This window comes from Hylobates moloch, unplaced genomic scaffold (genome assembly GCF_009828535.3).
Source record: "Hylobates moloch isolate HMO894 unplaced genomic scaffold, HMol_V3 SCAFFOLD_19, whole genome shotgun sequence".
Classification (NCBI taxonomy): Eukaryota; Metazoa; Chordata; class Mammalia; order Primates; family Hylobatidae; genus Hylobates; species Hylobates moloch.
Genome location: NW_026652294.1, coordinates 40,798,154 through 40,825,590, shown reverse-complemented (window position 1 = coordinate 40,825,590; position 27,437 = coordinate 40,798,154). Strand labels below are relative to the sequence as shown.

General features: G+C 45.9%; 1 protein-coding gene across 1 annotated transcript; it reads left to right on the top strand.

Annotated features, from left to right (window-relative positions):
* The first annotated feature begins 357 nt into the window (after positions 1–357).
* On the top strand, positions 358–18,917 carry GSG1L2 (GSG1 like 2). The gene is made up of 5 exons (XM_032138524.1): positions 358–667; positions 10,663–10,710; positions 12,303–12,452; positions 13,678–13,789; positions 18,659–18,917. The coding sequence occupies exons 1-5, from the start codon at positions 358–360 to the stop codon at positions 18,915–18,917; spliced, it is 879 nt and encodes a 292-aa protein (XP_031994415.1).
* The last annotated feature ends 8,520 nt before the right edge of the window (positions 18,918–27,437 follow it).

Genomic DNA, 27,437 nt, shown 5'->3' with positions numbered 1-27,437 from the left:
CTTGAACCCGGGAGGCAGAGGTTGAGGTGAGCCAAGATCATGCCACTGCACTCCAGCCTGGGCAACAAGAGAGAAACTCCATCTCAAAAAATAAAATAAACAACAACAACAACAACAACAAAAACGCCCTCCTGCACACCTACCTCCTGGGGAGAATGGCAGAGCCAGCACCCTTGACAGGAACATGCCCCTGCTCCGTGCCTCTGGATGTGGTGTGGCAGCACATGCAATTCCCCAGGGGAACGTGAGAGGAGGCTGTGTGAGGATGCCAGATGGCAGAGCTGAGGGGCAGGTACCGTGACGAGGCAGGAGGAGGGGGCCCCACAGCTCATCCTGCCCCACGCACCTCACTCAGCCATGGACAGGGCCAAGCAGCAGCAGGCGCTGCTCCTCCTCCCCATCTGCCTCGCCCTCATCTTTTCCCTCACTGCTGTGGTCAGCAGCCACTGGTGTGAGGGGACCCGGCGGGTGGTGAAGCCGCTGTGCCGGGACCAGCCGGGAGAGCAGCACTGCATTCACTTCAAACGGGACAACAGCAGCAACGGCAGGATGGACAACGACAGCCAGGCTGTCCTGTACATTTGGGAGCTGGGTGATGACAAGTTCATTCAGCGTGGGTTCCATGTGGGGCTCTGGCAGTCCTGTGAGGAGAGCCTCAACGGTGAAGGTGAGCAAAGCCTGTAGATTCTGGGAGTGACAGGTGCGGGATGTTGCAGGGGCTCTGGAGCCAGGCTGCCTGGGTTTGAATCCTGCATCTCCACTGACTGTCTAGGTATCCTTGAGTAAGTCCCTTCACCTTTCCGAGCCTCAGTTTTCTCATCTATAAAATGGGAATGATAGCAGTACTTACCTCCGAGAGCGATTGTAAAGATGAAATGACCAGATTCACATACAGTGCCTGCAACAGGGCCTGACACATTGCAAGTGTTTATTAAAATTAGCTTTTCTCATTTGTTCTTGTCACTGAATCCCTGATATTTAAAATCCGTTGGGAATGAAAGGTGGCCCTGACCCAACTCGAAGGTGCGTCCCTGTTATTTCTCCTGCACTTGGAATGATCTTGGATGGATCTTTAAAAACAGAAGAGTGTTTTTACCTCTCAAAGAATTGAGGAGGGAGGAATTTGACTCTTCCATATTAGGCAGCCTGGCCGTAAGCCCGCCTTCAGGAACAGAGTACTCTTCCCTTTCTGCTTGGGAGGCAAAACCTCCAAGGCGGAAAAAGGAGGAATCCTCCTCCCATCCCCATGTCTCTCCTGACCTCAGCTTATTACAGTCAATTTCTTGTACAGCTTTTTAACTTTTCCTGGCGTTTCTAATTGCCTTTTCTTTTTCCATCCTCATAGCATTTGTTTTTTGTTCCTGAGGCCTAAGTAAAAGGCAACGAGAATGAACCCCCTGAGGCCCAGTCTGGTGGCTCATTCCTGTAATCCTAGCACTTTGGGAAGCTGAGACAGGAGAATCGCTTGAGACCAGGAGTTAGAGACCAGCCTCGCAACGTAGGCAACATAGTGAGACCTCTCTTTACAAAAGGTTTTTTTTTTTAAAAAGTAGCTGGGCACAGTGTGGTGTGCCTGTGGTCCCAGCTACTCCGGGAGGATCACTTGAGCCTGGGAGGTTGAGGCTGCAGTGAGTCATGATCGTGTGACTGCCCTCCAGCCTGAATGATAGAGTGAGACCTGTCTCAAATTAAAAAAAAAAAAAAAAAAAGAAACACTCAAAGAGATGCTATATGTCCCTCCCCACCACCCTCTCTCCCAGTGGTGGCCACTGTGCGGCCGTACCCAGCCTGACTGACCCTCCCATGTATCCAGGTCAGTGCCTGTGTCTTGTGCTGTAATGTGGTACAGACACTGCAATAGTGCCTGGAGCTAAGGCTATTTAGGGACCTCCCCAGTTCCTCTCTTCTCTGGGAGTGCTATCTTCCTATGAGTCTCTTCTCTACCTTCATGGACAGATGCAAAAGTCTCAGGACCCTGCATCCTGGAGGATTTTCAAAACAGTTCCAGAATTTTGGTTTGGAAACTGTATTCACCATACTTATAGGCAAATCGCTTGGGAAATTCCATCTTCTTTCCAAGTTCTCATACGAGGACTGCCTATAGGACTTCTGTTTCCACAGCTCTATATAGGCATCACACCAGTTATCAAATGTGTCGCCCAAGGAGCTTGTAAAAGAAATATCCAGGTGCCCAATTCTGGAGGTTCTAATTTAAGAGAGCCGGGGTGGAGTCTAGAGGTCTGTATTCTTTTTTTATGTTATTATATATTTTTTTATTTATCTATTTTGAGACTGAGTTTCCCTCTTGTTGCCCAGGCTGGATTGCAACGGCACAATCTCAGCTCACTGCGACCTCCACCTCCCAGGTTTTAAGTGATTATCCTGCCTCAGCTTCCCCAGTAGCTGGGATTACAGGCATGAGCCACTGTGCCTGGCCAAAACTTTTTTTTAAAGAAAAAGAATACAGGCCAGGCTTGGTGGCTCACACCTGTAATCCCAGCACTTTGGAAGGCTGAGGCGGGCAGATCACCTGAGGTCAGGAATTGGAGACCAGTCAACATGATGAAACCCCATCTCTACTAAAAATACAAAAAATAGCTGGGTGCGGTGGTGCATGCCTGTAATCTCAGCTACTAGGGAGGCTGAGGCAGGAGAATCGCCTGAGCCAGGGAGGCAGAGGTTGCAGTGAGCTGAGATCGCAACATTGCACTCCAGCCTGGGCAACAAGAGCAAAACTCTGTCTCAAAAAACAAACAAACAAAAAAAAGTTTTAACCAAGGTGATATTTACTGATAGACAAGAGATGAACTCATTTTGAAAAGCTACTAAGAAAAATCAACAGTCTCTTGCCCCTTTCTTCTCCATAACTTAGTCCCACCCTTCAGGAGAAATCAGTTAACAATTATTTCTCCTAGTATTTTCTTCCATGTTTTCAAAAACTACGGTTACACAGCCATGGCTTCATCTTAGACATTACCTATTAACTTCCTGTTATAATAAATAGGATTTAACTCTCTCACACCACAACACCCCACATACCCTCTGTCATCTTCCTAATAAAGTCACATCGCTGCTTTATTGAAATCAGTAAGCCAATAATATATTTTGACTCTATCATTATTGTTCATTATAGCATCAAAGCGGGTGCTATGGTTATGTTTATTGCTGTGTTCAGCTTTTTGCTTTTTCTGGAGTTGCCCGTTGCCTCTTTGTTTCTGATCCTTATGGCACTGGTGTTTTATTCCACTCAACTCTGTTTTATCTGGTGGTATTCATGTTTCTAATAAGACACGCTAGAGTCAGAGGAGCCCACCTCAGTGTACATCAAAGCCCTCTGGAAAGAAGGGAGTCAGCGCAGTGCAGAGTGAATTCACCGACAGTCATTTCCTTGTCAGGCACAGGGCCAGGAGGAGGGGAGGAGAGAAAGGTGAGTGAGCCCCAGTGCTGAGAGCAAGGATCCAGTGGGAGAGACCCACCTAAGGTGCAAACGAACAAGGAAAAAGATGATAATGGTTATAACAAGGACGCACCTATGATATGGGTGATAGAGTTTGGATAAAATGTCATCCCCATTGTTAGAGGTGGAGCCTGGTGGGAGGTGATTGGATTGTGGAGGTGGATTTACCAGGAATAGTTTAGCCCTGTTCTTTTGGTGCTGTCCTTGCAATAGTGAATGATTTCTCATGGGATCTGGTTGTTGGAAAGGGTGTGGTGGCTCACGCCTGTAATCCCAGCACTTTGGGAGGCTGAAGTGGGCAGATGGCCTGAGGTCAGGGGTTCAAGACCAGCCTGGCCAACCCGGTGAAACCCTGTCTCTACTAAAAATACAAAAAAAAAATTTAGCTATGTGTGGTGGTGTGCGCCTGTAATCCCAGCTACTTGGAAGGCTGAGGCAGGAGAATTGCTTGAACCCAGGAGGCGGAGGTTGCAGTGAGCCGAGATCGCACCATTACACTCCAGCTTGGGCAACAAGAGCAAAACTCCATCTCAAAAACAAAACAAAACAAAAACAAAAACAAGAAAAGTGTGTGCCACCTTCCCCCTTCTCTCTCTTGCTCGCACTCCCACTGTCTGATTGGCAGATTCCCCCTCTGTCCTCTGCCACGATTGGAAGTTGCCCCAGGCCTCACCAGAAGCTGAGCAGATGCCAGTGCTATGCTTCCTGCACAGCCTGCAGAACTGTGAGCCAATTAAAAGCCTTTTGTTTATAAACTACCCAGCCTCAGGTACTCCTTTACAGCAATGCAAGAACTGAGTAACACAGGAGAGGTTATTTATAGCTCTAGGCATAGGGAGGACCTCATAAAGGAGGTGGCCATTGTGCCAGGCCCATAAGGCTATGATTTTAATAGATGGAGACTGGGGATGAGAATGTTCCAGGCAGGCAGAACTGAGAGTGAGCCAATGTCTGAGGCAGCATAACTCAGGTATTTGCATCAGAACACAAGGCAGGGGAGAGGAGGAATCCTTAAGTTCTTATGGAAGAACTTAGCTCACATGGCTTTTCCATGTCACCTGAGACAGCTTCTCCTTCCCTGCAACATAAGGTCTCTGTCACCCAAGCAGGAGGAACTGAGCAGACATTTCCTAAACAGAAATGTCCCAGGGAGACAGTCCCAGGGAGGTGCAGGGCAGCCCATGGCGAGGGTGCTGAGCGTGCTAACATTCTAGCTCAATCCTCTCCTCCTCATTGGGCCAGGTGTGGTGGCTCACACCTGTAATCTCAGCACTTTGTAAGGCTAAGGAGGGCAGATCACTTGAGGTCGGGAGTTCAAGACCGGCCTGGCCAACATGGTGAAACCCCATCTCTACTAAAAATACAAAAATTAGCCGGGTGTGGTGGTGGGTGCCTGTAATTCCAGCTACTCAGGAGGCTGAGGCAGCAGAATCGCTTGAACCTGGGAAGCGGGGGTTGCAGTGAGCTGAGATCACACCACTGTACTCCAGCCTGGGCAACAGAGTGAGACTTCGAGAAAAAAAAAAAAAAGCCTCATTGGAGAGAACTGGAAGCTTGCTAGTCGTGATGTCAGGAGGAGCTAGGGCCAGAGTAGAACCTGAACTTGAGGACAAGAGTTGGAAAATTAGGCCAATGGGAGGGAGCTACTTCATCAGTAACCAGGGAGCTGGCAGGAAAAATCTGCATGGGCTGGGCTTGAGGAAAGTGTGGAACTGGATATTCCAGCAGGAGTGGGAGCAGCTGCAACCTGGCTACCTGCATATGGCATAGGCCACAGTCACACAAACACTACAGAGGTAGATGGTAAAAATGTCCACACGATTTCTGATTAAAAAATTGTCACTCAGTTTGTGTGTGTGTGGTGTGTGTAACTCAGCGTGTGTGTGGTGGTGGTGGTGGCATCTTCTCAGCCTAAAATGAACTGAAAGCGGGAGTAAGAGATGTGTGAGGCTCTTTCAGGCTCCTTCCTCTAGAGGAAGTCCCCTTGGCACTTCTGCAAACCCACAGAGTGTTTACTTCACACACACACACAGACGCACACACACACAGACACGCACACACAGACACACACACACAGACACACACACATACACAGACACACACGCACACACAGACATGCACACAGACACAGACGCACACACAGACACACATGCACACATACACAGACACACACACAGAAGCACACACATGCACACACACAGACACACACGCATACACACACACATGCACACACAGACACACGCACACACATACAGACACACACGCACACACAGACACACATGCACACAGACACACACGCACACACAGACATGCACACAGACACAGACGCACACACAAACACACATGCACACATACACAGACACACGCACACATGCACACACAGAAGCACACACATGCACACACAGACACACGCACATGCATGCACATACACGCACACACACACAGACACAGAGACACACATGCACACACGCAGACACATGCATACATACACACACGCACACACAGACATACGCAAGCACATACAGACACACACACGCACACACACAGACACACACAGAGACACACATGCACACACACAGACACACACACGCACACGCATGCACGTGCACATTTTTCTGGATCACACCACGGAAGGGTTTTTCCCCTACAGTCAGGAGCACACACTGAATCTAAAGAGGGTTAGTGTGTTAGTGTTCTCCATGATTCATGGACAACAGCAAGGAGAAATCAAGGATGTATTTCTTCTGTCTTCGTCCATTCTCTGTTGCTTAGAACAGAATACCAGAAACTAGGTAATTTACAAAGAAAAGAAATGTATGACTTACAGTTACGGAGGCTGGGAAATCCACGGTCGAGGGAGCACATCTGGTGAGAGCCTTCTTGCTGGGGAGGACTCTTCACAGAGCCCCAGGGAGGTGCAGGGCGGCGCATGGCGAGGGTGCTGAGCGTGCTGACATTCTAGCTCGGCCCTCTCCTCCTCTTCTTACAAAGCCACTAGCCCCACACCCCACGAGAACCCATTAATTCATGAATGGATTAATCCATTCACGAGAGCACAGCCTTCATGACTCGAGCATGTCTTAAAGCTCCCATCTCTCAATTCCACCACACTAGGGATTAAATTTCAACACGAGTTTGGGAGGGGACATTCAAACCATATAGCAACCTCTTTCTGACTTCTATGCAACTATATTCTTGTATCAGGACAGAAAGAGCTCTTAAAGTACCTCACTGGATGTCCTCAAAGATTACTCCACAGAGATGCCTTTGGAGATGTCTCTTTGTGAAAGTAAACAAAAAGTGTCTTGAAGTCCAACAAATTGGAAAAGATTCCATATTATGTTACATTTTCTTCTTGAAAATTCACAACACACATTAGCACATCAAAATCTCTGAGAAGTCCTCCGATACAGAAACTTGTTTAACGTTACATATACCAGTGTTTCCCCAAATTTATGGAGCACAGAAGAGACTTTTTATGTTTAATAAGGATTAATAGGCCTGGTGCGGTGGCTCATGGCTGTAATCCCAGCACTTTGGGAGGCCGAGGCGGGTGAATCACGAGGTCAGGAGATCGAGACCATCCTGGCTAACACGGTGAAACCCTGTCTCTACTAAAAATACAAAAAATTAGCCGGGCGTGGTGGTGGGCGCCTGTAATCCCAGCTACTCGGGAGGCTGAGGCAGGAGAATGGTGTGAACCTGGGAGGTGGAGCCTGCAGTGAGCCGAGATGGCACCACCGCACTCCAGCCTGGGTGACAGAGCGAGACTCCGTCTCAAAAAAACCAAACAAATAAATAAGGATTAATATTCTATAAGACTATTGTTCAGTGGAACGCACTTTGGGAAAGGCTGATCTAGAACAGTAGAGCCATTTTACAGAGAAGAAGACTGAGTTCCAGAGATGTAAGTCACCCATGACCCATGGAAGAGTATACAGGTAGGAGCTGATGGAGCTGGGCTTGGAACTCAAATTGCATAACGCTTAGCTCTGACTTTGCCTGTTACCCCACAATGCACACACCTTAACTGAAGGGCAACAACTTTTACAATTATCAGTGAACAATGCTGTGCCCATCAATTAAAAAAAAAAAACCTCTGCTCAATCACCAAGGCACACGTTTACCTATGTAACAAACCTGCACATCTGCATATATGCCCCAGAATTTAAAAGCTAAAGGAAAACAAACAAACCAACAAACAAAACACCTCTTCTCATATTTTACATATTTCTTGAAATAATAAGGTCATCCAGGTACACCTGGGTCTGTAAATATTGTCGTCACTTTATTAAGAAGGAAGAAAGAAAGACATCTTCCCCCGATCATCTCCCTCGGCCCGGTGTGCTTCATGGTTACCCCTAAAGCAAAAACGTTTAGAATGAACTAATAATTAACTAATTATTTTTACTTAATAATAAATAAATTATTTATTTATTACCAAACATGTTAGAGGACAAAACAAAAGCTATACATCGAGGAGTTACAAACTCAAATGTTTATAGGAGGTCCTAGGAAAAGTGCGTGGAGCTGGGCTATGGGAATGCCGATGACCTTGAACCTCTGTACCTCAGCTAAAGGAGCTCCTCTCGCTCACATCAGCTTCGTGGTCATGTGTGCTTGTAAGCCCAATACGGTGTTATCAGATGCTCTGATTCTTCAAGGGAGGTAAGATGTTTGGATTTCTTTGTAAAATTTCTCAATTTTGAAATATCTTTAAAACATGGCATGAGCAAAAAAAAAAAAAAAAAAAAAAAAAAAAATACATGTCTGCTGCAGAGTCTAGCTGGGGCTCCCAACTGGAGATTGCACCACACAGGCATCTGCCATTTAGTCGAATTTGTCGCAAGTACTTAGGAGATTTGGGGCATAAGAAAGAAAAGGGCTCAGACTGGAGGGAAACGGGATGGAGCCCAAAGAGTCCTTTGGAGAGAGGGTCAGGGTCAGGGTCAGGAGGGGTGATGAGAGTGACGTAGAGCTGGCAGTGAGAGCCCCAGTCTTGGGAGGATGTGCCTCGGCCCTAAACAAGTCCAGGAAGGGGCTTCTGGGCATCCGACTGCCCCAGCTCTGCTGCCCTGTGGGGCCTCCCTGTGTGTTTTCCTTCTGAATGGGCTCCATGTCCCTAAAAGTTGACCCTCCAGGGAAGTACTCCCTTACCTGGAGTGCTTTTTTTTTGAGGGGGGGCAGAGTTTCACTCTGTCACCAGGCTGGAGCGCAGTGGTGGCACGATCTCGGCTCACTGCAACCTCTGCCTCCTGGGTTCAAGCGATTCTTCTGCCTCAGCCTCCCGAGTAGCTGGGATTACAGGTGCACACCACCACACCCAGCTATTTTTTGTGGGTGTGTTTTTAGTAGAGATGGGGTCTCACCATGTTGGCCAAAGATGGTCTCGATCTCCTGACTCGTGATCCGCCCACCTCGGCCTCCCAGAGTGCTGGGATTACAGGCATGAGCCACCGCACCCGGTCACCTGAAGTGCTATTTTAAGACATCCTCTGCCCAAGCCACCTCCAAGAACTCTATCCTTTCTTCCCAGTGCCTAGAATGTCTTTAAAGGGAACCCACACCTTTGATCCCACAATCTGAAATGACAATTCCTGGCCCAGGTGGCACTTAAACACGAAATGTTCTTTTCCTTAGGTGAGTCTGTGAATCCACAAAATGTGTGGATTTTAGATTCTGTGCTGTTCTGCTAAACTCAAAAAGTTCAGGGCAGAGGGACTCAGGCACCCCATAAAGGATAGGGGCGGAGCGGGGGTCAGGGGAGAGCAAAGTGACAGAGGATGTCAGAGTCAGGCACGGAGGGATTGGACGCCACTTCCTCGGGCTGGCTTGCTGTCCTGCTTGGCTGCTGAAGCACTCAAGCTATGTAACACCCGCCTCCCTGGCTTCATGGGATTTATAAAGATTTTTTCTTTTAATCCTTCTGGCTTTATTCAAAAGGAACACCAAAGATGAATTTCCTCTTCTGTCCCTTTTCTCCATTGCTCTCCACTGCATTAAGTCAGTGATATAGCAGGACAGCACTGGGCCCGGGCTCTGCGCCCTGAGCTCTAACACGGAAACTGTCTTGAGCAAGTCACTTTCCCTCAGAGGCCCTTCAACGCACTCCTGTAAACTGTGTGGGGATGAACCAGATGATTCCCCAGGCTCCTCCCACTCGACAGTCTATGATTCTATTTTGGGCTGACGTGTTAGTAGAGAGAGTGCAGGACACTCAGCTGGGACAGGACCCCAGAGGGTGACTTGCCATGGTCTCAGTCCTCCATCTGTCACCCCCTAAACCAGAATTTGGTGACATCTTCACACCAAGTGGATATCCATGGACTTAGAATTTTAAAGGGAACTGCATATCTAAGGCTGTGGCTCAAGATTTTTTACCTGATGTGTGCAACCTGACAGATGACACTCACATACAAATAATATCTATCTCCCTGGAGCACGTAAATGAGTCTAGTGGCGGGTTCTGCCCAATACCTGGTACACACGCAACGATTCTTCCCTTTCTGTCATAGTCAAGAAAGCATGATGGAATGCAAGCAAATGCGTGACTCGCCTGCTAAGAGTCTTAGTAAGAGACATGGCTCTGAATCTGCTCTCACTCATTTAAAAATAAATTGTGAACTTTGATCATTTCCCTTCAACAAGAAGCCAATTATTTTAGATTCATATCATAATGAATGCTATTTCCAAAGCTGAGAACCCCTGGTCTAAGACTTGCAGTATTAGTCCAGATAGGCTAGGGTAGGCTGCAATAACAAACAACCCCCCAAATTCCAGTGCTTTAAACCAACACATTTATTTTTAGCTCATTCTGTATAGACTTTTCAGGTTGGCAAGGGGTCTGTCCTCATTTTAGCTATTCAGGGACCCAGGCTGATGGAGACTCCCTCTTGACATGGGCCTCTGGGATCACAGAGCAAGGGAACAAGAACTAAGGGAAAAGACACTGGCTCTTAAAGCTGCTCAGATCCATCTCATTTTTGCTCCCAGTTCATTGGTCAAAGAGTGTTACGTGGCCAAGCCAGAGTCCAATAGGGCGGATTATATCAGGCTCCCACACAGAGGGGCAGCTCATGTCTCTGAGCAGTAAAGCAGTCTGCACACTCCCCATTCCTCATCCAGTTAAGGGGCTAGAAATTCACCATTTGCCCCCTGGTTGTGAAGTGTAGCTCACTTCTGGATGCATTCTCTTTATCTTTCAGATGAAAAGTGTAGGAGTTTCCAGAGTGTAGTGCCAGCTGAAGAACAAGGTAAATACCTTACTCGCACTCTGCCCACTAGCACTCCTCATAGCTTGGACTATTTTTATAGTTTTATTGGGAATAGGGGAAATGATGAGGGAGTCATTGATGATTTTTCCATGAAGTCAAGTCCAAAAGCTAGAACCGCAGGCTCTCTTCCTGTGCCCTATAGCCAGTGGTGTGCTGGCAAATGTTTAACAGCCAACTTTGTAGGGTGGATGGGAAGCCCTGATTGGCAGCATTGGCCGTGTTCCATGGTGTAAATATTCCCACCATAGCCAATTTCAATTGCAAGATGAATGCAGCTCTCGGTTGCAAGATGAACACAGAGCTGTGAGATGAGCTTCAGCACACCACTGCCTAGAGCAGTTTTTTCTTCTCTCTAAAGCTCCCTAACACTCAGTATCTTTGTAATTACTTTCCTGGTGTCTGTTCTCCCAGCTGGAGTAGAGGTTTTGTGAAGGCATGGATCACGTCTATTCATTGCTGTGTCTCCATTACCTAACTTGCCTTAGAGGAGTCCTTTCGCAAAGATGAATTCCTTTTCTGTCCCTTTTCTCCATTGCTCTCCACTGCCAACAGAGCTCCTTGAAGCCACAGGTGGGATCCTCTCCAGAAAGTAAACAAGTGGCTTCCACAGAAACAAATGAGGTTTTGGTACCTGCAGACAGGACTCGCCAACTCACAGACCCTCCACCCCCATGTTTGTGTAACTTTTTCTTGCAAAAGGCAAAGATGATATCTCCTGGTAAAATCAAAACATCGTGGTGAGAGGTGAGGCTAGCTGGACTTCCTGGGTCGAGTGGGGACTTAGGGAACTTTGCTGTCTTACAAGAGGTTTGTAAAACGCACCAACACGAACTTTTCTGTCTTAAAGAGGTTTGTAAAATGCACCAATCAGTGCTCTGTAAAGTGCACCAGTCAGCGCTCTGTAAAATGCACCAATCAGCATTCTGTAAAATGCACCAATCAGCAGAATTCTAAAAGTAGCCAATCGCAGGGAGGATTGGAAAAAGGGCACTCTGATAGGACAGAAATGGAACATGGGAAGGGCCAATAAGGGGATAAAAGCTGGCCTCCCCAGCTTTCCCCCCCAACTTCGCCACCCTCTTGGGTTCCGTGCTATGGGAGCTTTGTCCTTTTGCTCTTCACAATAAACCTTGCTACCGCTCACTCTCTGGGTCTGTGCCATCTTTAAGAGCTGAAACACTGACCGCGAAGGTCCGTGGCTTCGTTCTTGAAGTCAGCCAGACCATGAACCCACTGGCAGGAACCAACTCCAGACACAATGGTAGTTTTTGAGCTTGGGCATGGAGACCTCCAGCACCACTCATATCCTCACAGCAGGGTTTTGCTTAGTTTCCCTGCCCCCACCCCACCCCCACTCAGCTACGGGCAATCCCTATAGCCATCTCTTTCAGCCCTGAAGAGTGCCTTTCCATTGCCAGCTTTCTAAGATTCAGCAGAGGCATCTGTGATTTCCACTCCAGCGTGTCTGTTTTTCATGTTTTGTTTAGAAGTGAACTAAATCAAAGGAATGAACAATTTAGTACTTCTGAATTAGAAATGTCCAGCGTTTCTAACATCCCTTTCTTTGGCAGGTGTTTTGTGGCTGTCCATCGGGGGCGAGGTCCTGGATATCATTCTGATACTGACAAGCGCCATCCTCCTGGGCTCCAGAGTGAGTTGTCGCACTGGGTTCGACTGGCTCAGGGTGGATGCCTTGGTAGCCATCTTCATGGTGCTGGCAGGTACTTTCCAACAGCATCCTTGGAACAGGCTGCCCCAGAGGGAAAGCAGAGTGTCAGGCTGGACATGCTCATTGCCAAAGAACAGGCTGGCTCTTTCCCATCAATGGCCATTTGAGCAGGGCAGGTGGTCCACTGGATAAGTCACCAATGAATTCCATTGGCTGGGGACAGTATTCTTAGGGTGACAGATGAAAAGGGGTTAGGCACAGATAGGAAGTGAAATTTATCCGTTTGTCTTTGTCACAACCAGGGAAGAGGGTGCCCTGGCTCTGACAGCTGACATCACTTCACTGAAAACAGTACTTAGGCATGAGTCTGTGGCGGGATCCTGCCCAGAGGCAGACGTCTCCTTAGTGGGTGTATGACCTCAGGCAAGTTACTTAACTTCTCTAAGACAGAACACTATAATGTATCTCAAAACACTTTGGCGATGACTAAATAAGAGTGCACCTAGTATAGAAGAAGTACTCAATAGATGGTAGTTTTAAAAAAAGTATCCACATTTGGTATAAATGTTCCATAAAAATGAAGAACTCCTTTTTTTAGTTCTACTTCGGTGTTCTCCAAGTAACTTTTAAAGCCACTTAATTGGGTCTCCTAAGTGGGCCTTTCCAGAGAGAAAGAACCCTGAACAAATGACTTCCTTTAGTCCTCAAACTGGATACGAAAAGTTACTCATGTTAAGTTAATCATGTAGCAGGCCAATTTGTACATCATTTTTGTGCTTGATAAGTGTAATACATCTTTCCTAAGTCCTTTTTTTGTAAAGTCCCTTTTAATTATTTTATTTTACTTATTTATTTATTTATTTTGGGGTGAGTTCCCCCCAGGGTGGTCTCAAAGCCCTGCGCTTAAGCAATCCTCCCTCCTCAGCCTCCCGAGTACCTGGGATTACAGGTGCATGCCACCATGTCTACCTCCCTCAAGTCTTATCCTCAGCGAATGGAATGATAAAATCCAATTTCTGATCTTCTTAGGAAGAAACCAGGCCATGGAGACTCCTGCCCAGGTTCTGTCAGGTCCTCCCCGATTGTGTCTTTCTGGATGTCTCTTCAGTTTCAATTGTGGGAAGGATGTCCAGCAGAATGTTTAAGGATGACTACATGCAGATACATCAAAAGGATTTTATGAATGTTAGAGAGCTCCTTACAGCCAACTCATGCAGCGTAGAGTTCTTCCATCATGTGTCTTCTTAACTGTGACTCACAGAGCTTTCCTTGCGCAGGGCTCCTAGGCATGGTGGCCCACATGATGTACACAACCATTTTTCAAATCACTGTGAACCTTGGACCAGAAGATTGGAAGCCTCAGACCTGGGATTATGGCTGGTCATATGGGTAAGTTGCTCGGTCATGGTGCTCAAGTCCTGGGGGATCAGGAGAGATGCACATAAAGATGCACGTAAGTTTTGTAGGATGACCAACCTTGGTCATAGTGCCAGCATCTGCCAGTATTGTGACTTTGGGTTAATTCTGTGACCCATCTGTAGCCCAATTCCCTCATCTATAAAGTGAAGATACCTGCCTCAAATGTTTGTATAGGGATTTAGAGAGATTATGTTTATAAAACTCTTTGCACATAGTGAAGTCCCCGAGAAATTGAACGTTGTTGATGTTCAGTTCTTAAACACAGTGTGGGAGGAAGTGTCTTGATCTATAACCCTAATAAATACTTCAACTGTGGGAGACCCAGCCCCTGTTTCTAATGCAAAGACAAGGTCATGACATCAGAATTCTGTCTCTAACTGACTCGACCACATTATCCAAGACCACAGGGGTTCTCTTTGATGTGGACCTCCGAAGCATATCGTATCTTAAAAATAGATGCACATAACTTACATTTTCATCTTATGTAACAACCTCTTATGTTACTTTCCTCTTTGTAAAACACATAACACGTTCAGGGCTCACTCCCTCATCCTACTATTCTAGGATTCAGTGAACGCATGTGTGTTACTGTGAGCCATATGCTTCGTGAGTTGTTAGAGTCTGAACTTTTCTTAGTCTTCGTCTTCCCAGTCTGAAGATGTTAATTTTTACAAATGTTTCTCTGGGCACCCTGTCCCTCCACCTGTTTGTCACTTAGCTACCCCCCTTTGAATTAGTGCTATTGGTGCTGAGGGGCTATCACTGGCACCTTACACAGTTGAGAGTGTAGTTGCAGCAGAGCTCAGATGAATTGTAGGTGGATTCTCAATTCTGGCCAATTTGTACTGCACTCCTTTTGCTATGGATAGAAGCAAATTCCAAACACTAAAGGAGCCTGAAGAATGGTCTGTTTGTTTCCAATATCATTTTGTTTTGTTTTTGTTTTCTATTACTTTCAATTACTTAATTTTTAGCAAAAGAAGTATATGTAAATGTTTGTTAAACATCAAATAGTACTAAACGTAACAATCTATCAATTCCATTCTCTCCCTGTGCCACCCTTCTGATACCCACCAAGTTCATTCTGTTTGTGCTTAGTAAACCAGTTACTGTGATGATAGGTCTTACAAAAGATTTATTCACAGGGCAGATAAAACATTTATTCACAGGGCAGCCCAATAAGGAGGTGGGAGAACAGCTCTCAAATCCGCCTGCCTGAAGATAAGACTTAGGGATATTTATGGGTTAGAGAAGTGGGGTGGTCTAAGGCAAGAAGAAAGGTGATTGGCAGTGGGGAAAAATAAAGTCACTGGTGATCTGTGCAAGCATAGTCAGGGTTCATGGCTCTTCACAGGATGCATGTTCAGAAAATTGTAGCATTAGCATGTTCTGAGGGTAGAGTTTTTGGCTTTCTGACATCAAAAGGCCACCTCTTAGGCACTTGCACAGGATCAGCTGAAGGATCAGTGGTCTCAACCAGTTTGAACTGGATAGAAGCTGCCCCAAGTTCCTGAAAAACAACTAAGCAACAATTACCATGGTGACATATACATCAGAAATGTTATCTGTAAGGAAGCCAGTGAAGGTTAAGTTATAGAGTTTAGTGTCATGGCTTTTAGCTATTTGGGGAGGAAAGAAAGCAAGCAACCAAAAGCAAGCAGCACAGGTTAGGTTTGGTGGACCTAATCAGATTAGCTTCTCAGTTTCACTTCCAACCCCCAAAGCCCTCAGTTCTCCTGCCCTATTACAGGCTGGTCACTGCCTAGAGCTGTCATCATGAGACTTCCCTGCACCACTTCCTTATCTTGGAATGCTGTTTCTTAGGTCCCATTGCATTATCTTATTTAGTTTACATCTACCTTTTCTGGGAGCACATCCTTCAGTAGCTTCCTAAGAAAGGATCCAATGAGAGATAAGTTATTTTACTCCTTGCATGCCTGGAAATTCAATACTCCATACTTGATTGATCGTTTGACACAGTACAGAATTCTCTGTTGGAAATCATTTTCCCAAAGAATTTTGATGGCTGTACTCCATTCTCTTCTAGCATTCATAGTTTCTGTCAAGAGTCCAACACCATTCTGATTCATGTGCCTTTGTAGGTGGCCTGTTATTTTCTTCTCTTTATGACCAATGTTGTGAAATGTCACGATGATGTCCTTTGGCAAGGATCCTCTTTTCTCCACATTCATCCTTCATCTGTGTGCTTGGGGTGGGGGTGGGGAGCCTTTAATCTGAATATTCATGTCCTGGAATTACAGTGATTTTTGTATTTGTATTATTTCTTTGATTATTTCCTTTCGTCAGTTTTTTGTTCTCCTTTTAGAAAACTCTTGTTAGTTAGATATTAGGTCTTTTGGGTTTATTAGTCAAGGATCTTATTACTTTCTTTATATTTTCTTTCTCTTTTTGTTATATTTTCTGAAAATTTTTCTCTGCTTGTCTTCCAGCCTTTCTATTGAATTCTTATTTTGGGCTTCTTTTAATTTTCCAAGCTCTTCCTTGTTTTCCAGCTGTTCCTTTTTCATAATATCCTGATCTTGCTTTATTGATACAGCATCTTCTTTTCTCGTATTCCTCTGAGGATATTAATCAAAGGGTTTGGTTTTTGTTGCTGTTTTCTTTTGTTCCTTGTGTTACCTCTTTCCTTTAGAATTCTTTCCCCTCCCCACTTTGTTGTTGGACCTTTCCCCCAAACGTTGGCATCTTTGATTGTCAAGGATAATTGGAAGCTCTGGAGCAGGGCTGGTATTTATCTACTGGTAGGCTCTTTTGTTGTTGTTTTGGCATGTGATTGGGTATGGCACCATCTATTTTATCTTGGAATTCCACTCCACAAAAACACACACAAATATCGGTTTGTAGAGGTTCTTTCCACAACCTGTCAGTGTCTTCAGAAGGGAATCATCCAGTATCCGCAGGAAGTGGAGTAAGCTCGCATGCCTGGCTGATAATTTCTGAGGTTAGGCATAGGAAAGGGCTGGACTGCTTCCCACTCCTGTGCAGATTTCCATACAATCCCATTTTCAGACCAGCCCCCTTCCCTGCCTTCCATTGGGCCTGCTGTCTCTGAATCCGGAGGCTTTCCTTCCATTCACCTTCTCCAGAGAATAAAACTTTGCTCTTCTGGGGGAAAGGGAAGTGGGGTAGAGTGTTTGTGGTAAGGAGGAGACCGGGGAAAGGGCTGCATTTTTTTGTGCTGTATTTGTGCCTCAAGGTTCTGCACCTCTCAAGGATTCAGCAGTGCTGATATAACAGGCATCCTTCTTGTCTTGTGGGTGGCCCTCATTGCAGACACTTGCTGTGTCGCATCCCTCACTCCATGAATTAGTCATCCCTCTCCCAGCCGTTTCCATACTCTCGTGTCTCCTCTCCAATTCTCCTTGTCCTTGTGTGTTCACACTAGTACACATCCCTTTACTCTCATTTCAGTGGGGGTGTGGAGAGATGCAATGAGTTTCTGCCCTCATTTAAACCAAAATAATCACCTACTTAATGAAAACACGAAGCAAGGCCAGGCCCAACGCAAACCTTGGCATATGTCCTTGGTTAACCGAGGCCACAGCATCAGGAGACAGCAAAATCTTGCAAGTCAGCCAGCAGTACCTGGACTCACAGGGTTTGCAGCCGCATCCAGGATGTCCCACTTTCTAAATGGTGGTCGTGGACAAGTTGCTTAACTTCTCTGTGTCTCAGTTTCCTCATCTGTAAAATGGAGATTATTATAGTGCCCCCATCAGGGGGTCGCTGTGAGGTGTTCAGTTAGATAATCCGATGCCCATCACAGCATCTGGCATACACACAAGACTGTTTATTATTGTTAATCTTATTATTATCCATTGGGAAGTGTCTCTGGTTAGCCCTACATTTTGCTTTTCTTCTCTAGGTTGTTCTTTGTCCACCACACAGCCCTTCTCTTTGTCTCATAATAATGCAAACATTTGAACACCCTTTGGTATAAAGTAGATGCTAATTACCATGTTCCCAACAGAGTGCTGGGTTCTATGAAGGATGAAAAGTATAGCCCATCATCTCAGTATGCAACAGGCTTACAGTCTGGATGGGGATATAAGAATAATGATGCTGGTTGGGCACAGTGGCTCATGTCTATGATCCCAGCACTGTGGGAGGCCAAGGCGGGCAGATCACCTGAGGTCAGGAGTTCAAGACCAGCCTGGCCAACATGGTGAAACCCCGTCTCTACTAAAAATCCAAAAATTAGCCAGATATGGTGGCACACACCTGTAGTCCCAGCTACTCGGGAGGCTGAGGCAGGAGAATTGCTTGAACCGGGAGGCAGAGGTCGCAATGAGCCAAGATCACGCCATTGCACTCCAGCCTGGGTGACAGAGAGAGACTCCATCAAAAAAAAAAAAAAAAAAAGTAAAGACACCAATGCCACTGTCCTGGGTTACAGCCAACAACAGCAATAATCTGTAAACTTCTATGCAACAGATGCTATACTAAGTATTAATACTTCCCACGCATTCACTCACTGAATTCCTCACAGCCACCCTGGTGGCAGCATTGATATTATTCCAGTTTTGCAAATGAGGAAACTGATTCAAAGAGGTAAAGCAACCAGCTCAAGGTCACATGGTTAATACAAGGTGGGGCCACGGTGCAAAGCCAGCACAGTGACTCCAGAATCCATTCTCTTAACCCTTGGGCTAAACAATACGTTGACTAGACTCTGGGATTTGTGATCCAAAATGCAGGTCCAAATTGAGTAGAACGAGGAGCTGTTGTTTTCTCCAGATTGACCCCCAATCTGGAGAAAACAGGAAGTCCTGGAATCACAGCCCTCAGCCCTTTCCTAACGGTGCCTTCTGTTGACAGCCTCGCCTGGGCTTCTTTCGCCCTCTGCCTGGCTGTGTCGGTCACGGCCATGAGCAGGTTCACGGCAGCCCGCCTGGAATTCACCGAGAAGCAGAGGGCACAGAACAGCAGTCGGCACTCTCAACGCAGCTTCCCGGAACCCGAGGATTCAGAGAGCGTTTGGAAGACAGGAGCTGCTCCTCACCCTGCTGAGCAAGCCTTCAGGAATGTTTCTGGGCATCTCCCACCAGGAGCCCCAGGCAAGGTGTCCATATGCTAGCCAGTGTCCATGGCTGCCACATTTGCAGAGGCAAACAAGCCAGGCACTGACACTCAAAATGTACACCCTGCCTCTGGGTTGGACTTCAGGAGACTGTTGTCCAGGGAAAGCTTCCATCCCCACCCCTCCACATCTCACCTTTTACTAAACACCTTTGGCTTCAGCCTTTGATTCCTGTTAAAATGCCAGTACCTTGAAGTGAGATAATGCTTACTGAAGATATCAACCATTGACACTCTAGTATAAAAGAGAGCTTCTTAATGCCAGTGAATTTGATACCAAAGAAAGAGGGAGGATGCCAGTACTAAGAGAAGAGAAGTTGAAGAAAGGGGAAAGCAAGTCTTTTTAACTACAAGGGATGCAAAATGTGCTGTCCGCATAGGTTTGTTGAGAGAAAAATCCAGAAAATGTTTTCTCCTAATTGACACACACAATAAAGTATGTGTGGCTATCACATACTTTCTTTTTCATCTGAATCAAGAAGACAGAAATTTCAAAATACGTTTCCTGTTATTTTTTAAAATATTTATTCTTGGAAATTTTGTGTTTCTACTCATAGTAAAATCAGTTTGGAAGGACAGTCGAATGATAGAAATGAAAACACAGTCAAATGGAATGACATCTTATCTTAGTTTAAGTGGAACACATGTTTGAGTTGTTCTGCTTAAATTAAATCGCCAGCCACTTTTGCTTCTAAAAATAAACATTACCAAACATGCAGGTCTTATTGGAGGCAGTGGTGGGTTGCAGGATTCCTAATACGGTCATCTGCAGTATTGTATCAATTCATCCCGTGTCTAGCTACCATGTTATTCAGGCCACAGGTTGTTCCACACATAATTTGATTTTTTGAAAAAAGAAAGGAGCTCACGCCTGTAATCCCAGCATTTTGGGAGGCCGAGGCGGGCGGATCACAAGGTCAGGAGATCAAGACCATCTTGGCTGACACGGTGAAACTCTGTTTCTACTAAAAATACAAAAAATTAGCTGGGCGTGGTGGCTGGTGCCTGTAGTCTCAGCTACTCAGGAGGCTGAGGCAGAAGAATGATGTGAACCTGGGAGGTGGAGCTTGCAGTGAGCCAAGATCACGCTACTGCACTCCAGCCTGGGCGAGAGTGGGAGACTCCGTCTCAAAAAAAAAAAAAAAAAAAAAAGGGGGGGGGGCGGTGGGCGTGGTGGCTCACACCTATAATCCCAGCACTTTGTGAGGCCGAGGTAGGCAGATCACTTGAGGTCAGGAGTTCGAGATCAGCCTGGCCAGCATGGTGAAACCCTGTCTCTACTGAAAAAATATATCAAAAATAGCCGAGCATGGTGGCACATGTCTGTAATCCCAGCTACTCAGGAGGCTGAGGCAGGAGAACCACTTGAACCTGGGAGGTGGAGGTTGCAGTGAGTGGAGATCGTGCCACTGCACTCCAGCCTGGGCAATAGAGTGATACCCTGCCTCAAAAAAAAAAAAGAAAAAGAAAAAGAAAAGAAAGGGACTGCAAACTCTAGCAACCTTCAATATGTCCTTGCTCAGATCTATTTTAAAAATTATATTCATGTGTTTTGTAAACATATCATTTCTGGGAATAAAAATCCAATGAAAATCTGTTTATGCTGAACTGTAACACTTATACTGTCATAAAATAAATGAAAAAAAAATCCAGCTACCTTCGTGTTTGGGGCTCAAGGTGAGCACCTGCCTGACAAACATTGGTTCTGTGGAATTTTGTGTTTCATTGCACTAAGCATATATGAAGAGATAGACAATGGATTCTTGCTGGAATAAGCCCAACGCAGAGAATGTCTGCTGGGGTTCCCTGCGCCATGTGCTCACCTAGAGCAGGAGAGTTTGTACCCACAAGCCTCTGCCCTTGGCAGTGTGCAGGTTTTTTCATGTCGTTTTTCATCCCTATGTATTCATGTAGGCAGGTCCCGTGTGACTGTCATAATATCAAGTCAAAGTCTCATCTTACAGGGAAGGAAATACACTGGGGAGAAATTTCACTGAATTCGCTCTTGTGAAAAACACCTGTGAACACTGTGGCTGAGGATGCCAAGGAAGAAATAAACTTTTAAAAACTATTTGGACAAGTTTTTATTTTTATCTATTTATTTTCTTTATCAACTTTTATTTTAGGTTCGGCGGGGGGGTACATGTGCAAGTTTGTTACATGGGTAAAGAAAGAAATTTTTGGCTGGGTGCAGTGGCTCACACCTGTAATCCTAGCACTTTGGGAGGCCCAGGCAGGTGGATCACCCGAGATCAGGAGTTCGAGACCAGCCTGGCCAACATGGTGAAACCCCATCTCTACTAAAAATACAAAAAATCAGCCGGGTGTGGTGGCAGATGCCTGTAATTCCAGCTACTTGGGAGGCTGAGGCAGGAGAATCGGTTGAACCAGGGAGGCAGAGGTTGCAGTGAGTCAAGATCGCGCCACTGCACTCTAGCCTAGGCAACAAAAGGAAAACTCCGAAAAAAAAGAGAGAGAGGAAGGAAGGAAGGAAAGAAAGAAAGAAGGAATTTTTGGAGCCATGTGAGGGCAACTGGCATCATCAGATGATACACTTGGCCCCTGGAGAACAAAGCCAGTGGTCAGTCAGACACCAGGGCAGTGACCAGTCACTGAGGCTCAGGTCAAAAACCATTCTTTGTTACATCCTCTGAGCTCACAAGGCACTTTGCTTCCTTATAAATCTTTTAAATGTCAATTTTATCGAAGTATAACACACGGAGTGAAAAGTATACAAATCACAAGTGTACAGCTTCATAAATGTTTAGGAAGTGAACACCCCCAGGTATCCGCGCTCCACCTCAAGAAACAGAACCAAGGCGCCTCATTTCATCTATCTTTACTGCAATACACACCCAGTTGGATCTTCATTTGGTATAATGAAATCATCTCTTTTCATCTTTCCCCCCCTCATACATGCTACATTTTTTTATGCAAGAACGGTTCTCTGTACCCTCAGCATCTAGAACAATGGTTGGCAAATGGAAAATGTTATATTTGTATATACTCATATGTATATGTAAACATATGAATATGCATGTGTATACACACACACAGACACTGTCAAATAGACTCGTTTTTAGCTTTCTATGGGAAGTAATATAGCTCATGACTGACAGCATGGACTCTGGAGTCAGACAATCTGCAGATACTTCCTGGTTCCTCACTTTGACCTTGAGCAAGCCACTCAATCTCTATACCTCAGTTTTGTTACCTGTAAAAACAGTCCTCCTATTTTTTTTTTTTGTTTTTCTGAGACAGAGTCTCGCTCTGTTGCCCAGGCTGGAGTGCAGTGGCGCACCCTCGGCTCACCGCAACCTCCACCTCCCAGGTTCAAGTGACTCTTCTGCCTCAGCCTCCTGAGTAGCTAGAATTACAGGTGCCTGCCACCACATCCGGCTGATTTTTGTATTTTTAGTAGAAATGGGGTTTCGCCATGTTGGCCAGGCTTGTCTTAACTCCTGACCTCAGGTGATCCGCCTGCCTCAGCCTCCCAAAGTGCTGGGATTACAGGTGTAAGCCACCCACCTGGCCCTCTTTCCTATTTTGAGAGCTATGAGGACTAAGTGTGTTAGTGTATGTGAAGATCTGAGAACGATGCCTGGCACTTAGTCAGTACAATGGAAAGATTCACTGCTAGCATCTGCCGAGTGCAAAGCCCTGTTAGGTCCTGTGGGTGACAAAGAGATGCTGCAGAGATGAGTCTTTGTCAATGAGTTGGGGAAGCACTGGTGAAAGGTTCAGTGACCACGTCTGAGAGAAAGGCAGGATCAAGTGAGTGCAAACCCGCCAATCATTTTTAGCCTGAAAGTCATCGGTCCTTAGATAATCAGTCGGTGAATTTTATCAGGTGTTTACAATGTTCTGGGAACTGTGCCGTTTCTCCTGGAAGGAAGGAATCAAAACCCCTTTCATTTCTGGGAAAGGGAATGCCCGTTGAGGTCAGTTGTCCAGGTCTACTGTCTGCTTATTACACCCACAGACAAGGCAGTCTCCAGGGTGTCCATTGTTCTAAACAACAAACCCATCATTAAATGGAGCCAGCGCTGGTCCTGAGTGATCTTCCCCAGCCAGGTTTGGGGAACTCAGGAGCAAGAGTCCATGGTCCCTCTTACGAGGCAGCAAAGAAAGATGGCCACTGACTCAAGGTGGTTGGGCAGGAATGAACAAGGTGTTCACAGAGGAAGAATTGAGAATGCGGTAGTCTGACTCCAGGAAGCCAACAATTTTTCCAGAATTCGTGAATTCAGCCCTAAACTTATTAGACTGGCTCAGAGTCTGCATGACACTGACAGCTTAACTGTCTTTCTGGTAAACCCCCTTGGAACCACCTGGGCTGATATGGACTTCTCTGCAGACCAGGAAAACATCCGTTGGCCTATTTAATGAGACAGGAATTAGGTTTGCTCATGTAAATATTTTTGACTCATTAAACACCTCTGAAGAATATGTGTATATAAAGCATGGTGCGGGAGGCACAGGAGATACAAGGCTCTGCCCTGCCCTCAAGGGGTCAGCTATAGAAACAAGTTAGTGTTGTGTGGCAGGTGGGGTGAGGTGGAGGGTTGTGGGAAGATCGGAAAATTGACAAATTATCTGAAGGTTAAAGGACATTTCAATTATGTAGATGCTAACCAACATCGCCAGTTACTCGTGTTAAGTCTGCATTGCATCTGAAAGACAGAATACAAAAGTGGGGCATGAGGAACTCAGGTTTTTTTTTAGTTGCCATATGACACAAGAGTGAGACAACATCTGCACAATGAAAATTTGGGAGAAAAGAAAAAGAGCAATTTGACTGATCAACATGGTGAAACCCTGTCTCTACTAAAAATACAAAGATCAGCTAGACGTGGTGGCCCATGCCTGCAATCCCAGCACTTTTGGAGGCTGAGGCAGGCAGAACACCTGAGGTCAGGAGTTCAAGACCAGCCTGGCCAACATGGTGAAACCCAGTCTCTACTAAAAATATAAACATTAGCCGAGGATGGTGGCGCGTGCCTATAGTCCCAGCTACTCAGGAGGCTGAGGCAGGAGAATCACTTGAACCCGGGAGGCGGAGGTTGCAGTGAGCTGAGATCGTGCCACTGCACTCCAGCCTGGGCAATAGAGCAAGACTCTGTCTCAAAAAAAAAAAAAAAAAAAGAAAAAAGAAAAAAGAAAAAAAAAGAGCAATTTAAAAACAAGAGAATTTGGGAGGATGGGTAAATAGGAAGAATGCCAGGATCCCTCTGTTCCTAATTTTCTCTATTTCATGTTTTCTTTTCAATTATGAAATATTTCAATATATAGAAAACTGATATAAGGAAACTATGACAGAAGTAAATACTGTCATCATTGCCACAGATCTCTCTTTTTAAAAAGAAGAGAGACAGGATGCAGTGGCTCACGCCTATAATCCCAGCATTTTGGGAGGATGCAGTGGGAGAATGCCTTGAACCCAGGAGTTCATGACCAGCCTGGGCAATACAGGGAGACCCTCCTCTCTACAAAAAATAGGGAGTGGAACAGTGAGAATGCATGATACAGGGAGGGGAACATCACACACCAGGGCCAGTCGCAGGGTGGAGGGCAAGGAGAGGGAGAGCATTAGGACAAATACCTAATGCATGCGGGGCTTAAAACCTAGATGATGGGTTGATAGGTGCAGCAAACCACCATGGCACATGTATATATACCTGTGTAACAAACCTGCACGTTCTGCACATGTATCCCAGAACTTAAAGTAAAATAAATAAATAGATAAATAAATAAATAAGAAAAAAGAAAAGGAGTGAAATGTATGAGATAGCACTAATGCCTCACATAAGTCCCCCTCACCATCCCTTCCTCCTCACTCTCTCCCAGGAAGTAACCACCATCCAGCAATTGTGTGCACCATTCCTTTGCATAGTTGTGCATATTTATTAAATGTAGATGGAGGCATAAACTACATATGAAGTTGTCTTCTATGATTTCAATTTGAATCACGTGAACGGCATTGTCTTGTACCGCGATTGTCTCTTCAAAGGAGGTAAGACCGTCTTTTCCATTTTTTTTAAATTGTGGTAAAATACACAAAACATAAAATTTACCACCTTAATCATTTTTGTGCAACCATCACCATCATCCATCCACAAAACTTCTCATCTTGCAAAACTGAAACTCCATACGAACTTCACATCCTTCCTTCCCTCAGCGCCTGGCACCCACATTCTACTTTCTGTCTCTATGATTGTGACTACTCTGGGTACCTCGCAGAAGTAGAATCATACAGTGCTTTTCTTTTTGTGGCTGGCTTATTTCACTCAGTATAATGTCCTCAAGGTTCATCCATGCTGTAGTGTATGTCGGAATCTCCTTCTTTTTAAGGCTAAATAATATCTCAGACACATCAGACACATTTTTTTTTTTTTTTTGAGACAGATTCTTGCTCTGTCATCCAGGCTGGAGTGCAGTGGTACGATCTCGGCTCACTGCAACTTTCGCCTCCCGGGTTCAAATGATTCTTCTGCCTCAGCCCCCCGAGGAACTGCAGGCGCGTGTCACCACATCTGGCTAATTTTTTTGTATTTTTAGTAGAGACAGGGTTTCACCATTTTAGCCAGGATGGTCTCGATCTCCTGACCTCGTGATCTGCCCACCTCAGCCTCCCAAAGTGCCAGGATTACAAGCGTGAGCCACCGCTCCCGGCCCTCAGACACATTTTTAAGAAGTCAGGCTAGTCCAACAACCCACCATCTCATGTCATCCTTGCTTCCTCCTCTACAAGCCCCCTGCCACCTATACACAAACACCCCCAAAGATGGAGAGCGCTCACTCTTCCAAAAGGAGGTAAGGAGTAGAAGCAGCTTCATGCAGCAAAGCAAGTGTTGGTCCTGATGGAAAGAAGACACCGCTAAAAGGACCTGCATTTCACCTGGGGAACATGCAGGGTGGAGACAAGGGATGATACTGACCCAATGATTTACTGTTTATAAAAGCATGTGTAGGGTCGGGCACGGTGGCTCATACCTGTCTGTAATCTGAGTGCTTTAGGAGGCTGAGGTAGGAGGATCCCTTGAGCCCAGGAGCTCCAGACCAGCCTGGGCAACAATGCAAAACATTGTATCTACAAAAAATAAAAATAAAAACATCAGAGGCCAGGCACTGTGGCTCACACCTATAATCCCAGCACTTTGGGAGGCCGAGGCAGATGGATCATTTGAGGTCAGGAGTTCAAAACCAGCCTGCCCAACATGGTAAAACTCCATGTCTACTAAAAAATAAAAAATACAAAGGTTAGCCAGTCATGGTGGCGCATGCAGGTAATCCCAGCTACTCAGGAGGCTGAGGCAGGAGAATCACTTGAACCTGGAAGGCGGAGGTTGCCGTGAGCCAAGATCACGCCATTGCACCCCAGCCTGGGCCACAGAGTGAGATGCCATCTCATAAAATAAAATAAAATAAAATAAAATAAAATAAAATAAAATAAAATAATCAGCAGGCAGGTGTGGTGGCATCCCTGTAGTCTCAGCTACTCTGGAGGCTGAGGTGGGAGGATCACTTAAGCCCATGAAGTCGAGGCTGCAGTGAGCTATGATTGTACCACTACACTCTAGCCTAGGCGCAGAGTGAGACCCTGTCTCTAAAAGAAGAAAAAGCATGTGCACACATTACCTTATTCAGCCCTCGTATCCTTTACCTATGAGTTCCAGGAATATTACTGCACCTCGAAGACCAGCAGGGGATGGTATAGTGATGTCATTTTTCTATATTCCATAAGAGTAGCCTCCAAAACTGTTGACCAATCCTTCCCCAAACCTGTCCAGTGTCCTCAGGAGTGGAGCTTGACTTTCAATAAGGAAAGGCAATGAGGAGAACCAATACAGACTAGGAATTAAAGGGCCAGGAAGAAAGGAGAAACAGAAGCTTTCAGCCCCAGCAATGGGCCAGGCCTACGCAAGGTGCTGTACACATCACCTGTTACATTCTAATTCTACACAGTGGTGTGAGGAGGGTAATAATATGAGTGTTCCCACTTCCATTCAGTGCCCATCAGATTCAGAAGGTTTAGGTGTGTGCCTGAGGCCACACACAAGTCAGAAGCAGCACTGAGATTCAGACTCAGGGCCATCCAACTCCAGACTTTCAAAGCAAAAAGTCTAGGGAATTTGGGTGGGTCATAAAGTCTAGGGAGTTTGAGTGGGTCAGGAACCATCTTGCAGGGTTGGCTCATGACACAGCCACATTTGTCAGAGTGGGAGACAAATCTTTTCCCCCTCTCCTCCCTAGGTAAGGCTGTCACAGGGCAGGGGCCTGGGGCATTTTGTGGGGAGAAGGAAAGCTGGAAGGAATCCATTGAGGGAGGATTTTTCTCTGATTCAGAGATGAGCAGGTGCCGAGCCTTCAAGATCTGCAATTTGAAGCTAAGTATGGTTCTGCTTGGGACCAAGGAGATTGAAGAGGCCCCAGAGGAGAAGGTGGGCTGGGACTAACTCTGATCTAGAGTTCAGTTTTCACATCCCAGGGTTTCCAGGATGGCCTCCAACTCCAAATA